The 17092-nt window shown below is 41.0% G+C and overlaps 1 protein-coding gene and 1 long non-coding RNA gene across 2 annotated transcripts in view; one reads left to right on the plus strand and one right to left on the minus strand.

Annotated features, from left to right (window-relative positions):
• The window catches only part of Slc35f1 (solute carrier family 35, member F1), a 395235-nt gene that overhangs the window by 360346 nt on the left and 17797 nt on the right, over nt 1-17092 (plus strand). The window contains 3 exon segments of the mRNA NM_001109338.1: nt 5565-5721; nt 7688-7740; nt 15229-15383. Of these exon segments, the coding sequence (NP_001102808.1) occupies nt 5565-5721; nt 7688-7740; nt 15229-15383 (365 nt within the window).
• On the minus strand, nt 128-15395 carry LOC147998646 (uncharacterized). Its single transcript, XR_015645866.1, has 2 exons — nt 15125-15395; nt 128-1903 (listed from the first exon to the last, which is right to left on the minus strand). It is a non-coding gene; the product is annotated as an uncharacterized LOC147998646 (long non-coding RNA).

The following is a 17092-nucleotide window of genomic DNA, read 5'->3' on the forward strand; positions in this document are numbered from 1 at the left end:
TTAAAACAGAGTAATTGACCTTCCTAGATTGCCCAGGATGGTGGGTTGATCCGATTTGAGATTTTAAAGTCAAAATTGAGTCCCATAAAAACAAGATAGTTGGTCCACTATTTAAAACTCCAATGTGTTTGAAAGAATCAGTACATTTTTATTAAGGGACCTAGCAGATTTCTAATACTCCACAGTGTAACACAGGTTCTTGAATTCATGACAACTCAATGATTTTTAGATAAACTTGACTCTTCTTCTAGTAACACATGTAGAAAATGTTTATCTAAAAGTGTTTCTGCTTGTTAAAAATATAGTAGAGAAAACTAAACCTTGAAAGCCAATTATGAAAGGGTTAATTAGAAACGGGGAGCAGCCCAGAATGAAAAATGTCCAACTCATAGACAAAGATAGTTATTCAGACGGAATGAAGCTAATGCCTTTTAAAAACATCATTTATGAGCAAGTAGTGTAACATATGCTAAACATTTCCTATGTACTATTTTATTCTTGCAATAATAACAATTTAAGATAAAGAAAATAAAATACAAGGGAGACTCTGTAGTTCATCACAGGTGTGATTTCTTCCACTCTACCAGAATCTAAAGCTATCACCACTCAAAACATTGCCATGTGATGGACCCAAACATTTTCTGCCTGACAATTCACTTAGACATTTTTGGGAATTTTAAAATGGTGTAGCATAGTAGATTGTTATGGAAATGCATAGTGGAAGGGAACTCTTCCCTTCATGGCATGCAAGAAACAAAGAAAAAGAGAAGAGGAAGGGACTGGTCTTAATATACTCTTTAAGGGCTCACCCCAGAAGACTTAACATCTGTCTGATGGGTGATCTTTCCTAGTAGTTACACTTCCTGTCTAGAAAGTAAGTCTTCACACATTGACCTTCCGGAATATTTAGTACTGTAGCCCATGCTATAAAATAACTTGAAAGCAACTTAAAAACTGATTAGTAGAATTACTAGTAAAAATAATAAATAATATGTAATACTTTAATATGAAATTATATGCAATTGTATTATTATTAAACTTACCATTAAATCAATGAAGATTTTAAAGTACTGATAAGTACATTTCTTTCAGTGGGCCATTCTAAAGACTAGCTGTAACTCTAAAGATGGGAGCAGAGGGCTCTGTTGTTTTACCAGAGGACCTGACCTTGATTCCCAGCACCCACATCTGCCATCCGACAGCTGCCTGTAACCCCAGCTGCTGCATATGACATCCACGTGTGCATGTAGATAAAATTGAGTCTTAAAAGATAAACAACTGAAGAAGGCTATTCACTAAAAGCAGTGTCCACCTTTTAGGACTTTAAAAGAATAGACTGATGTCTCTTTTATTCTCTTAAAATATTCCATTATGATTTTGTTTTCCTGAATCCATTCATGTAAAATTAATTTTGCTAAGAGTTCTACTAAGAAGCCCGTCTGTATTTCCCTGCTGCAACAATAATTGGTATTCATAACGATGACTGCATGTCATGACAAGATTCTGAAATGTTTCCCGCATGAAACGTGACTAAAAGAATTCTACGTGCTTTAGAATTCTACGTATGGACCGTGTCAAGTTCAAACATTTGTATACTTCCATAGCTGACACATAAAGACTAACCAGTTGCTAAAGATTTCCCTGTCACAGAAACTTCATTTCTCTCCCAGCGGTGCCCAGGGAGCTCGCCCTAGGTCTGCTTTCTCATCAGGGCTTCGTTAAGTTCTGCTCATCTGCTGAATAGTGATGGCAGCTCCCCAAAGACTCAAGGAAATCTTGCAGCCCTCCAAGAATCAAGTCCTCAGTTTCATTCCCTTGAGAATAACTCCACCAAGCTGTTGTCTTGTCTTTCAGAGTCTCTTCCTCTCTTTCCCTCCAGTCCTTAACAGGTGTAGGAAGTTGCCTGGAAAAGGGTGATGGTATTTAGCATAGAGATAACCTGAGGTGACCAAATAAAGAAGTTCATGCCAACACTGCTTTCATTAATATAATTCTTCTATCTATAGGACGTTCCGTGCTCCCCAATGAGTAGAAAGTGCCCACTTCTACAGTTTTAGGGTTGTTCAGATGATCTCAGCATTCAAAGGTTTTCTAGATGAGTTTCTTCCTGAAGATTACTGTTGTAGTGAACACCCCTCCCATCCTTCTCTCCTCCTCCAGAGCTATGCGTCTGCCAAGCAGGTAGCTGCCCCACTGGATGCACAGAGTCAGAAGTCACTAGAGTAGTGGCTAGAGTACCACTAGAGTACCAGTCCAGTAAGGCTGGGCTGATCACACAGCTTATGTTCATTCTCTCTCGTCATGGCTTCTATTTACACTGCCTGAAATGGGAAGAGTTTCCCAAACTATAGGATAAAGTATATATTAAAAAATTGGACAGAACCAACTCAAACCAAGTTTTAAAAAACTGCTTTTAATTTGAAAAAAAGAAATCACTAATATCATGGTGAATTTATATGTTTATATATAAAACATAGAAGTTAAATTTATATAAATACATATTTATATATATTATATTTATATATTTTTTCATTCTTATTTTATTTTTTTAACTTTACATCCTGCTCACTGCCACTCCCCATCTTCCCCTCCCACAAGCCTTCTCCTATCTCACCTTCCCCCTGGGTATCCCCTCCCTATCCTGGCACTTCAAGTCTCTGCAAGGCTCGGTGCTTCCTCTCCCACTGAGGCAGACAAGGCAGCTCAACAAGAACACATCCCACAGACCAGCAACAGCTTTGGGGTTAGTCCTCACTCCCATTGTTCAGGACCCACATGAAGACCAAGCTGCACATCTTCTAAACATGTGCAGGGAGGCCTGGGTCCAGCCAGTGTATGTTCTTTGGTTGATGATTCAGACTCTGAGAGCCCCAAGGATCCAAGTTAGTTAACTCTGTTGGTCTTCCTGTGGACTTCCTATCCCCTTCCGAATCCACAATCCTTCCTCCTATTCTTCATAAGAGTCCCCAAGTTCTATCCACTGTTTGGCTGTGGGGGTCTGTATCGGTCTGAGTCAGCTGCTAGGTGGGGCCTCTCAGAGAGGATAGCATGATCCTGTCTGAAATCATAACAGAGCATCATTACTAATGTCAGGAGTTAGTGCTTGCCCATGGGACGGCTCTCAAGTTGGGCCAGTTATTTGATAGCCATTCCCTTAGTCTCTACTCCCATCCCTGCATTTCTTGTAAATAGGATTAATTTGGGGTTGAAAGTTTTGTGGGTGGGTTGGTGTCTCTATAACTCAGGTTCCTGCCTGGCTACAGGAGGTGGCTTCTTCAGGCTCCATATCCCTTATGCTGTGAGTCACAGAGAAGGTTACCCCTATTGATTCTTGGGTACCTCTCTTATCCAAGGTCTCTGTTTTGTCCTGGAGATGCCTCCCACCTCCTCACTCCTGTCAATTGCAGATTTCCATTGATTTTTATCTGGCCAAATCTTCTGTCCTTCCCCATACCTGATCCTGAACCTCCCCCCACTCCCCTCTCTACCTCTTTCCCCTCCCAGTTCCCTTCCTCTGTCTGCCTCTTATGACTATTTTATTCCCCCTTCTCAGTGAGATACAAGCATCCTCATTTGTGCCTTTCTTCTTGGTTAGATTCTTTGGGTCTGTATTTTTTGGCTAATATTTGCTTATAAGTGACTACATATCATGTATGTCCTTTGGGGACTGGGTTACCTCACTCAGGATGATATTCACAAGTTCCATCCAGTTACCTGCAACATTCGTGATGTCTTTGTTTTTAGTAGCTCCATCTGGTTCCATTTTGTAGATGTCCCACATTTTCTTTATTCATTCTTCAGTTGAGGAACATCTAGGTTGTTTCCAGTTTCTGGCTACTAATAGAATAAAGCTGCTATGAACAACCTTGAGCAAATGTCTTTGTGGGATGTTGGAACATCTTTCAGGTATATGTACAGGTGTTATATAGCTGGGTCTTGAGGTAGAACTATTCCCATTTTTAATTGGGTTATTTGAATTGTTGGTGTCTAACTTCTTGAGTTCTTTGTAAATTTTGGATATTAGCCCTCTGTTAGATGTAGAGTTGGTGAAGATTCTTTCCCAATCTGTAGGCTCCTGTTTTGTCCTATTGACAGTGTCCTTTGCCTTACAGAACCTTTGCAGTTTTGTGAGGTCTCATTTATTAATTGTTAATCTTAGAGATTGAGCCATTGGTGTTCTGTTCAGGAAGTTGACTCCTCTACCAATGCATTCAAGGTTATTTCCCACTTTCTTTTCTATGAGATTTAGTGTATCCAGTTGTCTTGGGTTTTACTGCTGTGAACAGACACCATGACCAAGGCAACTCTTAATAAGGACAACATTTAATTGCAGTCAGCTTACAGGTTCAGAGACTCAGTCCATTATCATCAATGCAGGAGCATCCAGGCAAGCATGGCGCAGGAGGAGCTGAGAGTTTGATATTTTCAACTGAAGGCTGCTAGGAGAAGACTGGTTTCTAGGCAACTAGGATGAGGATCTTAAAGTCCATGCCCACAGTGACACACCTACTCCAACAAGGCCACAATTCCTAATAGTGCCATTCCCTGGGCCAAGCATATAAAAAGCACCATACCAGTTTTATGTTGAGGTCATTCAGCCACTTGGACTTCAGTTTTGTGCAGGGTAATAAGTGTGGATCCATTTTCATTCTTCTACATGTAGACCTCCAGTTAGACCAGCACCATTTGTTGAAGATGCCTTATTATTTCTATTGTATGGTTTTGGCTTCTTTATCAAAAATCAAGTGTCCATAGGTCTGTGGATTTATTTCTGGGTCCTCAATTCAATTCAATTGCATTGATTAATGTGTCTGTCTCTGTATCAATACCATGCAGTTTTTATCACTATTGCTCTATATTACAACTTAAGATCAGGGATGGTGACTCCTCCTGAAGTTCTTTTATTGTTGAGAATTGTTTTGGCTATCCTGGGTATTTTGTTTTTTCCATATGAAGTTGAGAATTATTCTTTCAAGGTCTATAAAAATTGTGTTGGAATTTTGATGCGAATTGCATTTATGTGTGTGTGTATGTGTGTGTACATACAAATATACACACATGTGTGTGTGTGTGTGTGTGTGTGTGTGTGTGTCTTTTGTTCATTCTGAAGTTGTGTCTGGGAAGTAGAAATCTTATAATCCCTGTCAGCCCCCTTGTGCACATTCTGTCTATGGTCAAAAACATAGTGTTGACTACTGTCATGCCTGCATAGAAGATGGTAGAAAATGATTGTCAGGTTTATAATAGATTCCTAAAACAGCTGAAAAATGCCCTGAAACAAAAATAATATGCATACATATTAGTATACATTTCCAGAATCATTCCTAGACAGAGATGTGGGTTTTGAAGGGAAACTTCCAGTTTTATGAAGATAGGTAGCTTTTTTATATTCCAGCATATCTAAAAACACATAGTTTAAAAATCTTTACATGATTTTGGTTGGAAATTGCTAGTCATCTTATGAAAGTGTCGAGAAAATAGAAAAAAGAAACTCGTTTTTCTGGTGCCAGATTCTCATTGAGAAAATTTTTTCTGAGGCTCCATGTGTTTTCTTTGTTTCCTAGGGGAAAATAAGCTGGTAGGGGACCTTCTGGTCTTAGGAGGAGCCACACTGTACGGGATCTCAAACGTCTGGGAAGAATCCATCATCCGAACTCTGAGCCGTGTGGAGTTCCTGGGAATGATTGGTCTCTTTGGTGCATTTTTCAGTGGAATTCAGTTGTGAGTAAGAATAACAAAGAACACAACAGCTGTAAGAAGTGTGCTTTATTTTTACAGGTCTTAGCCTTAGAGTGTAAAAACCAAGGCAGAAAAGCTATCACCAAACTCCCACACGAAGATCTCATTAAATCTACCAACTATATCCTTATTGATAAATTATTTCCAAACTAAATAAGTATATTATAAATTATTATAAACATTTCACAGGTTTGGATGATGATTTTCCGGAGATAATTAAAAGTATATACATTCTCAGGGAGTGGGCTATCAATTATAAAGATGTTATAAGCAAGGACAAATGTTGGGATTTGATACACTTTTGATATACTTCTAATAGGGTATGTGTGTTTATTAGTGACAGCCGCTAAGAAATTTCTATTTTAAAATTAGAGTTTTACTAGAGAGATGGCTCATCAGTTTAAACCCTATGCTCTTCCAGAGAACCAGGGTTCAATACTCAGCACCCATTTGGAAGCTCAACAATCCTCCACGACTCTAGTCCTAGGAGATCTGATGCCCTCTTCTGGCCTCTTGACTACAAGGCATACATGTGGTGCCCAGCTGTACATGCAGACAAATAGCCATACATGAAATAAAATGAAACAATTTTTAAAAATTGCCCTTTTATAGGTGCTCTTTATTGCCTATGTGTTTGCAAGAATTTCAAATCCAACTATCAGAATTTGGTATTCTCTTTAAAAATGTAGGGACATATAAAACTGAGATTCACTTAATGCCAAAAAGAGAAGTGAACCAGATTTTCAATATTTCCAAAGTTGGAGCAGAAGTCCTTTCTTGATGCATTATCTAGACCCTCAGAATCTGCTGTAAATAAAGCATAATTTCTACTAGTAAAGAGCACAGTTAAATCATGTGAGGAGTGAGGTCTAATTTCACCAAGTAAGCAATAGTTATTCCATGCAATTCCTTTCCACAAAACAAACACTTTGCAACTGTATAGGTTTGTTGTCAGAAATTACTTGAGGAAAATACTTTGGTATCACCTGATATCACATTTTGAATATAGGATGTTTTCAGCACATTTCTCAAAATCTAAGTGTCCTGAAATATTGGTGTGACTCTCTAGCAGACAAGACATTGAAATGGGGAAGCTGGAGATTTATTAGAGGTTCATTATGAAAGTGTAATGGCACCGTAAAGGATTTTTTAGATCAGTCATCCATCACCAACATGTTATAGATAGATGGTTCATTTTATGCATTATTATTGTTATTGGATCCACAATAGATACCCAGAGATTCATTGCTCTTTGCTTGGTCTTACTTTATTATACCTAATGGAGGTCTATAGGATGCACTCCTGCAAAAATAGTCTTGTGTTGTAAATGAGATATATCGAGTGTACACTGGACCCAAGCCCTTGCTTGCAGAGTAGTTAAAATGGTGCCAACCGCACCTTCTATTCTGCCTCCACAGAGTGATTCTCAGAGTTCAGTCCTTGGACCAGCAACACTGCCATGGCTCCAGAATTGCTCATCAGCGATGTGCTTCCCTGAGACCCCCAAGTCTTACTGAATCTGAAGGTCTAGGGAAGAGGCCCCAGAGGCAGTGGTTTGACACACTCTCCAAATGCCTATGAGACGCAAATGCCTGCGTAACTCTGAGAGGCACTGCTCTATTGAATGTTTAGTGAGCAAACTGATCAAACCTGGACGCATGGAGTTTTCTGAACCTTATAGTTTGCTTCCCCAAAGCACAAGTGAACAAAAAGAAACTAAACCCTAAAAGCCTGTTTGGTTGAGAACAGTGAGGTTTAAATTCTCCCAGACCCTGACTGCTGCTGGCCACACCTTTCTCTCCTTTCAGGGAGAGACCATGGGCTGCCCCTGAAGGGGCCAATTCATTTCTGAAGTTCAATTGGTTGCTTTAATGGTTGTGTAGATATGGTGAATGACAGGGGAAAAAAAAGACCCAACCTGTGTGATTGTCTTGTCTTGACTCAACAGAGCCATCATGGAACATAAGGAGCTGTTGAAGGTGCCGTGGGATTGGCAAATAGGTAAGGATTTGCCCCTTTAAGATGGGTTCTTTGTTTATTTGGTTGGTTTTGTTATTATTGTTGTTTTGCTTTTTGTAAATCTGAGAATTTTGTCTTAAAAGTTGTATAGCTAGGGATGGATGGGACAGACAAGGAGGGAATTTGGAATGACAGGTGACAAAAGAAGACGAAATTACTTTGCCATATTGGAAGTCCTTCATACAACAAGACTGGGTTTCCTGAATCTCCTCATGCCCTGCTTGGGCTTCTGACAGTTAGCACTGTCAAGGTGTTTTATGGAAGACACAGAAGTGTGCTATTAGGTTAAAGACCAACCGGAAAAGAAATGCCCAAGGCAGTAGTGGTGCAGAAAGGAGAGCAATTTGCTCCAGACAAGAGATACAGAATTGATGTGATCATTAAAAAGCAGCACCTTGGTAAAGGGGAAAACTGAACTTTACAAAAGGCATGAGAAGAAACAACATACTAGGCATTCCGGGCTCTTTGGAACCTTTTCAGAAGGGAACCCTTAGACTTAAGTAATTGTTACTTGATCTTTAACTGGCCTTGGAAATACTAGCCAGCCATTTAACTACTCAGTAGATACCTGGGACATCTTAGATTTTACCTGCTTCTAAAATCACTTTCTTCTAAAAACTTTTAGGGTATGGATTTCAGATCCTCGATGATATTGTTATCACCTAGGAGGCAAGACTAGGAAAAAGCTTCCCTCAGTTTTCTCAAGAATTTTTGTCTTCAGGCAAAGGGTCCCAGTAGTGACCATGACTTGAGTTCAGGCCAAGTAGGACAGTTCTGGAAAAATATGAGCAGAATGAGTGTAAATGAGGGTTGGGGGCAGATGGGTGCTGCCCCGCTACCTCCAATAGAGGTATGAGTAGAAGGGAGTGTCTCAGCATGTTTTACTTCCACTGGGAAAAAGATTCTTGACATATTCCATTGCACCACTGTCTCCATCCCCAGCCTATAAGCTTCGAGAATGTTTTACTACCGCTATGATGCCCTCTGGTGGCTGAATGAGGGACAGAAGTTTATATGATGTATGACGAAGGGGTTCTCTCAGTGACTTCAGACCAGGGCTAACCAGCCTTTATGTTTGTTCCAGAGTCCTCCATTTGTTTCTTTCTCGGGGATGAACAGGAAATGCTATAATGAAATGGAAATCAATAGAGAGGAGGGAGGGGAACAGGAGAGGGGGGCAGTTGGGAAAGAAACCAGGTACAGGGACCAGAAGCCTTTGCCTTTGTGACTCTTAAACGTGATTCATGCTTCCCAGCACTTCGCACACAGTGATCTGGAAGGATAAATTAATTCAATATTGATGGTAATGGCCGTAATCAAAAGGAATTCATCCTCTAATTATGTAGATGTCCTGTACATGTCTGCTGAGAGTTTGTCATGATTCAGCGTTTAGTTAAATGTGTCACCACAAGGTAGTTTTATCCTAAGCTCTCATATTGCCATTAAGACGTCAGTCCCCTGCAGCCCAAGATGATGAAGACTGTGCAGAAGGATCATATCACAGGGCCACCAAATTAATTCCCGGTTGGAAACAAGGTTGAAATGGCCTAGATATTGAATCAAGTATTCATTTTTTTCCCTTTCTGGAGCCCTTGTATACTTGGAGTGGAGATTTTATACCACAGCCACCTTTGTTCTTGTGAGCTCATGATGACCAACTACAGGGTCTGGTGGTCTATCTCAGTCTGGGCATGTGACATTCCGTCCATCACTGGTCATTAAATGAGCAGGTGAGGGAAGAGCATCAGACGAGACGGCTCTCGGCTGTCACGACAAGAACAGAGGGAAGCAGGAAAGAGCAAAGCAGAGACCCGAGACCACTGTCTTCTGAGGAACTGAGAAACGACAGAGCAGCCACTAAGCTTAAGGACTTGAGCTCAGTGTCAGGGTGACGCTAGAGAAGGTTAACCTTTCCCTCACAGACTTCAGGAGCTCCAGGTCTGATGATCAGTTCCCAGTAAAACATAACCCCCCCCCCACACACACACACACACACACGGAAGGTAGAATAGATTCCAAGAGTATCTTCATTTACCATTATCGGTCATAGACGTCTCCCAATCTCTCTCTACCTCCGACTCTACTAGACCTCATAGAATCTATGAGTCAGCTCCTATGTTAGCAATGCAGAGTGGAAGTAGGAAGAGAAATGCTTTCTGCTTTCTGCATAGGAAGCTCTTTCTAATGTGTGCACTAGTTTTAAGATGGAGTTACTTAAAGCACGATGATTGCTTTCATCACTTTGTTTTACTCACTTTGCTTTACTCTACTTAGCAAAAGGACTGCTTGTGATTATTTAATCAGTAAACTCACATAAAATATAGGACATCGCTGAGCTCTCCTAGAAATGTTAGCTCACAGCCAGAAATCTAGTAAACAATGTAAATATACCCTTTATCACATGTTCCAGCCCGTGTCAATGGGTATACGAAATGATGTGGAAGTCAACTGTGGAAGAAAGGGTGTTCTGGGGGCCAATAGGCATAGGTTTGGCTTACATGGAGGTGCCTTTTCACTTCTGATGCTGATGACTGTTTTGTTACCTTACCTGGCAATGGGAATCACATGGTCCCAGAGCAGGGAGGTCCTAAGAGTTCTTAGGAATGCACTGAGGAGTGCCGGGAAGATGGCTCAGTAGGCAAGGTGATGGCTGAAAGAAGTATGAGGATCTGAGCCCCAGAACTCAGGTAAAAAGCCAGGCGTGGTGCCCTGGCAGGCAGAGCCAGGTAGATCCCTGGGCCTTGCTGTCCAGTTAGTCTAGCTAAATTTGATGGCCTCTGAGTTCCTCGAGACTTTCTGTCTCAAATGAAAAAATTGGAGAGCAATGGAGAAGACACTTGATGTTGGTCTTTGATCTATACATGTGCGAGTGTGCACACATGTGCACACCACGCATACACAGACACACACACACACACTCACATACTCACAGAAAGAGAGACAGATAGAGACAGACAGGCAGACCGATGTATACACAGACATGCAACAGGATGTATGAGATTGAAACTTACATCTGGGTTTCTGAGGTGGGCTCACTAGGTTTTCAGTTTCCTGTGATAAAACTAATCTGCATTGTCTTAGCATGTCCAGATGGTCCAGTGCTCTTGATAGGTTTGCCCTAATACACGTGTTCTGAGATATCATTTTATCTTGCTACTATTAATAAAAATGTTTGCCTAGTGCATACAAAGGAAAGACAGAACACCAGTAAGTCCTTAAAGGAAAAGGGGAGAGAAAATCCATGTGGCATAGACACATACTATAGGCACACATATACACCTACACAAAATAAACTAGCCATTTGTCAACAGGATATCCCTTCTCCCCTCATCAGAAAAAACTCATCTATAGAGAGTTCTGTCAGACTGCCCAGTAGGGCTAGCTTCTTGGCCTGCTTCTCATAGATCAATGTCTTCCCCACCTTCTGCTCTGCTGCACGTAAAACTGTGCCCTGAGGCTGGGCACATTTGGTAAGTGAGAGGCAGTAGAGAGCTGAGAGGGAGAGAAGAAAGAAAGCAGGAGTCTATCCCTGTTCTATACTACTCATGAACAGGTCTCCAGAAACGGTGGTCTCCTTGTGATGACCCCTATGGCACTCCTCTAATTTCTGACCCTAGGTAATATGGCTTCTGCTTTTATTTCGCCACATCATGTGGAATAATTTATAGCTACTGCGAATCTCCGGCTGCCTCTCCATCCCTGTTTCTCCTATCCTCATTCAAATACATTTGTAGCATGTGCTCTACTAAATGCCCTCTGTTCAGTCTGGTATCAGCTGTGTTTCTTGACCAACACGGTCAATAAGTTCATCTCCTGTTCATCTAAAAACAATAGAAACAACATTGACGTTGCTTTGCTTTGGAGATTAGCTAATGCGTATACCACCCATGACACATAGTAAAGACCCCATCAGGATTAGCCACTAGGGTTCTTTTCTGTTTTTCTACCTTAAATCTCTTCCCTGCATGAGAGTAAGAGAAACCAAACTTTAAACTTAGTTAGAAAACACGTTTCAGATGAGAAATTGTCATATATGCATTCTGTCTGTAAACGTAATCATTATGTAGTTGCTAGCCAAAAATATTTCATTGGTTTGATCATGTCTACTGATTGAAAATTCTCCACAGACAACAAATCGGGTCCTGGTTGCTAACATCTATTAAGGACCTAATGTCTATCCCAGACCAGTGGATGGGCGAGGTGTGGTAGTCCATCATCCCAGCTCTGTCTCCTGATGTGCTTTATGTCTGTGCTTCACTCACAGAATAGGATATCCATCCATACATGCACTATCTGGCTTAATAGAAGAATCAATTATAAATAGCAGTACATGTTCTGCTCTGCCACCAACATCTAACTTCAGCAACTTTATGAAATATACTTAGAACCTTTCAGCTGGAGCAGTCCTGACCTGGTCTTATTACTAATGTGAGGGCCTACTATATAGCTGTGTTCCTACTCTGCTTATCTCAAAGCTTTGGTTTCAAAGGTGTGCATCTTCTCTCAGCGTGCTCATGATGCGTCCAGAATTCCACCGGACAGATCCACATGCACGATGAGTAATTCTCTAAAACAACATGATCAAACAGTGCTACACGTCCACTGAAAACCTGGTCCTCTCGTTGCTCTCACCGTCTCAGGAAATGGCACCAAAATTCACCATTTGCTGCAGTAGAGAGCCAGTCACCTCCTTGATGCCCTCCTTTCCCGTACTGCTCATTGCCAAGCCTCCAATAAGCTGGCACAGTAGTCACAGACCCAGACACTTGCCTTTTCTCCCCAAGTGAACCAACAGCCTCACTTGATGGACAGAGATGCTACTCTTCTCACATCCCTCTTCTCATCCCTTCCTCATTCCATTCCTCCTCCGAAGAGTAGCCAAAGTCATCTTTTTAAAATGTAGATCAGATTATGTTAGATCACTGGTACAGAATGCTCGGGATATTGATGCCGCAATTGCAAATTTCTTTCTAAGACATACAGGACTTTACGTGGTCTGCCAGCCTCCCTGGTTTCTCTACCTCATTCCTGTGATTCAGTCATGCTGGCTCCTAGAAGCCCCCAGAATAAACCACAACTTTATCTTCCCTGAAAATCTTTTCAGGTGATGACATCTCTGCCTAAAATATTCTTTCCAAGCCTCCTCTAATCCCCTGCTAGCCCCTCACATTCAAAGTAAATACCACATTGGCAAGGCAGCCTTACCTGGTCATCCTTCCTAAAACAAGCCCTGGCTAGTCTCGTTTAAGAAACCTTTTCTTCCCTCACCATGAGCAGCTCTGAGCTTTTTATCTATCCCTCATTTTGCTAGATTCCCAGCCCAAAGCAGAGAACTTATAGCATGCTAGATTCCCAATGAAGAATTCATTGAAAAGAAAGTGACTACAAAGCATTAGGACTCACCAGTCCACCCCAGGGTATGGTTTACCAGATAACAAGATGAATACTTAGGTTTCTAGAACTTGTTAGCACAGTTATCCTATGATCTAAATCAACAATACCCAAGACAGAGAAGCAGGCAGGCAGGCAGGCAGGCTGATAGATAGACAGGCAGGAAGGCAGAGAAAGAAAGAAAGAAAGAAAGAAAGAAAGAAAGAAAGAAAGAAAGAAAGAAAGAAAGAAAGAAAGAAAGAGAAAGAAAGGAAAGAAAGAAAGAAAGAAAGAAAGAAAGAAAGAAAGATGGACAGAGGGAGGGAGGGAGAGAGAGAAGGAAGGAAGGAAAGGAAAGAAGGAAGGAAGGAGGGAAGGCAGGCAGGCTCTAGTATATCTGGACTGTATTCTACCCAAATTTGATTATCTTCAGTGGAATAATTTAAGAGTAGGTCTTGCTCCCTGTCTTCTAATGTCAGATGTTTTAAGGAACACTGAATCAATCTCAAGTCTTTTACGTATTTCTCATAGGTTATCTAGTATTTGTTATAGATTTTTGTAAGTTGGTTAAAAGGAAAATTATACGTGCCATGAAACCCAAGTGTAAGGAAATTGACTATTCTTTATAGAATTAAAACTTCTTGTGGGGACTCTCATGCCTCCTACTAGTATTTTAGCAGATATATACCTGTACTGAGATACCCTAGCTTACTGAACTCAGCCAATAGGGGCATCGTCTTGCTCTATGTGAAGGGCATGTCCATCACACTAGAGGGGGCTCTTGCACTATTTGCTTAATGCTCACCATGAATTTTTTTTTTTTTTTGTGTATCTGATGTAGCTTTCCTTAAACTTAAGATGAAAAACACAGAATAAGCCCCATACCCTTTAGTATCTTTCGTAGAAGCAAAACAAATTCATTTCTGAAGGAATCATTGGTCTTCTTAATCAGAGGGACTGGACATCTAATAGTAACCAAACTCCCTTGAATTCACATGATTCATAGAAAATGAGGTGCCCACCTCAGATACATTCAATCCAAGATCCCGTTAGACAGGTTGCTTATAATGCTCAGAGAGCCAATGAATTGTATCATGTCTTGTATTTTCAAGGCAGAGAAATGAGCTTACTTTTGTGCATATGTACCGCATCAATACCTGGGAAATGATAGAATCTATACTTCTAAAACCCTGCTATACCTATACTGCTAAATCTATACTGCTAAAACCCTACCACCCAAAACTCTGAACTCCTGGTTAGTATTAACAATGGTGTGTCTACAGTCCAGAGTAGCCTAGGAAAGATGACAGAATAACAACACTCAATTTGGGGGAGGTAAACAAAATTCAGTAATTTAAAAGAAGTTAACAGATTTCCTATGCTCAAAGCACTCACACTGCCTTCCCAAAGACACGGTTAAGACTTGGTAGTTCCAGTCCAGGTTGTCTAATTACAACACCTGTGTAGACAAACATTGGGAGCAGTATATGACATATTGTTATTTGTATATTTTAATGTAGGATATAATATAAAATATGTTTTGCAAGTATAAGAAGATAAAAATATTTTGAAATCCATAGGCAGCTATAAGAGATGGCTCAGCAGCTAAGGGAGTTTTGCTGGTCTTGCAGAGGGTTCCATACTGGGAGGCTCACAATGGCTTTCACCACCAGCGCCCCCACCATGGTCTGATACTTCCTATTGTTTGCTCAAGTGTGTGCCTGTGCGCTCTCGCTCTCTCTCTCTCTCTCTCTCTCTCTCTCTCTCTCTCTCTCTCTCTCTCTCTCACACACACACACACACACACACACACGAGAGAGAGAGAGAGAGAGAGAGAGAGAGAGAGAGAGAGAAGTATCCTTTCTCGAAGCAGTATGATGTCAGCTACATGGGAAGAAGCAGAATGTGCATTTTCCAAGTACAAGTTTTAAGTTCTCACTTATATTTTATCTACCAATATTAAACACCACTTGATACAGTGAAAGAAAAAAAGTACCTTTACTGAGTCTTGGGTGATGCGCCCCTTCCCCTTATCCACCAAGTCCAGATGCTGAAGATGCCCTGCAAAGGCCCTGACACTCTCTTCTCCTTGCTCCCCAGGGCTGCTGTATGTTGGCTTTAGTGCCTGCATGTTTGGTCTGTACAGCTTTATGCCAGTCGTCATAAAGAAAACAAGTGCCACCTCGGTCAACCTTTCTCTGCTCACAGCAGATCTGTACAGCCTGTTCTGTGGACTGTTTCTCTTCCACTACAAGGTAAGTCAAATCAGATCTCGCTGTAACAATGGCTGTTTATAGGAATATTGAGTGCTGGTGGGGGTGTTATGAGATTTAGTGTGGGGGAGGGTCATGACTTTATTAGGTGAATGGGAATTCAGTTCTAGGTGGAGAGCCACAATTTGAATATTCACATTTTAACTCAAAATAAAGGCAGCACTTTGTCCTGAGAGACCAGTGACTAGGGACAATTGCCAACAAAAGGTAAGCAACAGCTATGGGGAGATAAGTTTGTTTATAGAGGGGGGCCATTCAAACTAGAAGGAATGCTTGCCAACCTGAGAATAAGAAGTTATATACAATTACAAAACTACAGCTCCAAAACATATTTTGCCAAAGCTTTTGGTAGATTGTGTTCTCTTTGAGGAAGTGATATAATCCCAGAAGTTCTGGCTTGCAGATGTTCTATAGCAAACATGAATGGAAAAGGCCATTGTGTTTCCTCAAGGAAGATTCTTAACTAAATTACTGTGGTTTCTTAGAAAAAAAGAAAAGACTTTCTGTACCAAGCAGTGGCAGTCAATATATTAGCCCTGGGAGAAAGAAGACATGATACCTTCAAAGATGGCTGTTTCTTCAAAGGCGAGACTGCACTGGTTACTCTCCTGTTGTCAAAAACCACACTGACAAAAATCAACTTTGGGGAAAAAATGGTTTATTTTAACTCACAGTTCAGAGAAAGAACACAGTCCATTCATGTGAGGAAGGGCTCCCCTGGCATTCAGGAAGTACAATGATCACAATCCATGGCATACAGACAACACAGAGTGAAACAGGAAATGGAGCAAGTCTAGTAAACCCTCAAAGCCCTCCCCTCCTCCCCCGTGCTATACGTTCTTCAGCAAGTCAGTTTCTTCACCTCACAGTGGTTCTATAACCTTCCCAAACAGCACCAACCATAGACTCAGTCCTCAAATACATATGCCTGTGGGGGAATTTCTCATTCAAAATACAACAAAGACTCTACATGTGTCATACATAACTAATCGAATATGGTGTGCTAAGGTCCTCTTAACACAACACTTGCTGCCTTCATTAACAATCAGAGTTGGGATAGGAGAAGAGAGCCATTTTGTATTCTTTCAGTAATCCTATGAGATAAGGATCAGTAAGAAATATAACACAGTATAGCCATGTCCAAGCACATGTTGTCCAAAATAGGACATCCAGAAGAAGAGGCAGCAAATGTAGATTGTATGCCCTGCTAGTGAAGGGCCTCAGTGAGCATTACCATACTGGGTGTTGAGGCATAGTGGCACAATCTTCAACCACATGGAGCTGGGCTTAGGTTCAGAAGGTAAGCACTTGGAGAAATGATAACCTGAGGTTAGGTACTTGACATAACGAGAGACAAAGCCAAAGTGAATGATCAGAACTCTCGTAGAAAGAGGATGAGCTCCTACTCAGAACAAAGAGAGGGGAACACAGTCCAGGGTGTATGGGGGAATGGGAAACAGATCTAGAAGACTATGCAAGCAAGTAATAGAAATACAGTGGACAAATTCAAATTGTATTTATTTAAAGCATAGAACATTATTATTAATACACATATTTTGTGAAAGGCTTACTTCACTCAAGCTAGTTAACATAGCCATTGACAACTCCCCCCCCCCCCGTTAAGACTCTGCCTTCTTCAGACTTCAAGAAAACATTATCATTAGTTATAGTCACCTTGGTGGGCCCTCATG

This window comes from Rattus norvegicus, chromosome 20 (genome assembly GCF_021556685.1).
Source record: "Rattus norvegicus strain SHRSP/BbbUtx chromosome 20, alternate assembly SHRSP_T2T, whole genome shotgun sequence".
In the NCBI taxonomy this organism is placed as follows: domain Eukaryota; kingdom Metazoa; phylum Chordata; class Mammalia; order Rodentia; family Muridae; genus Rattus; species Rattus norvegicus.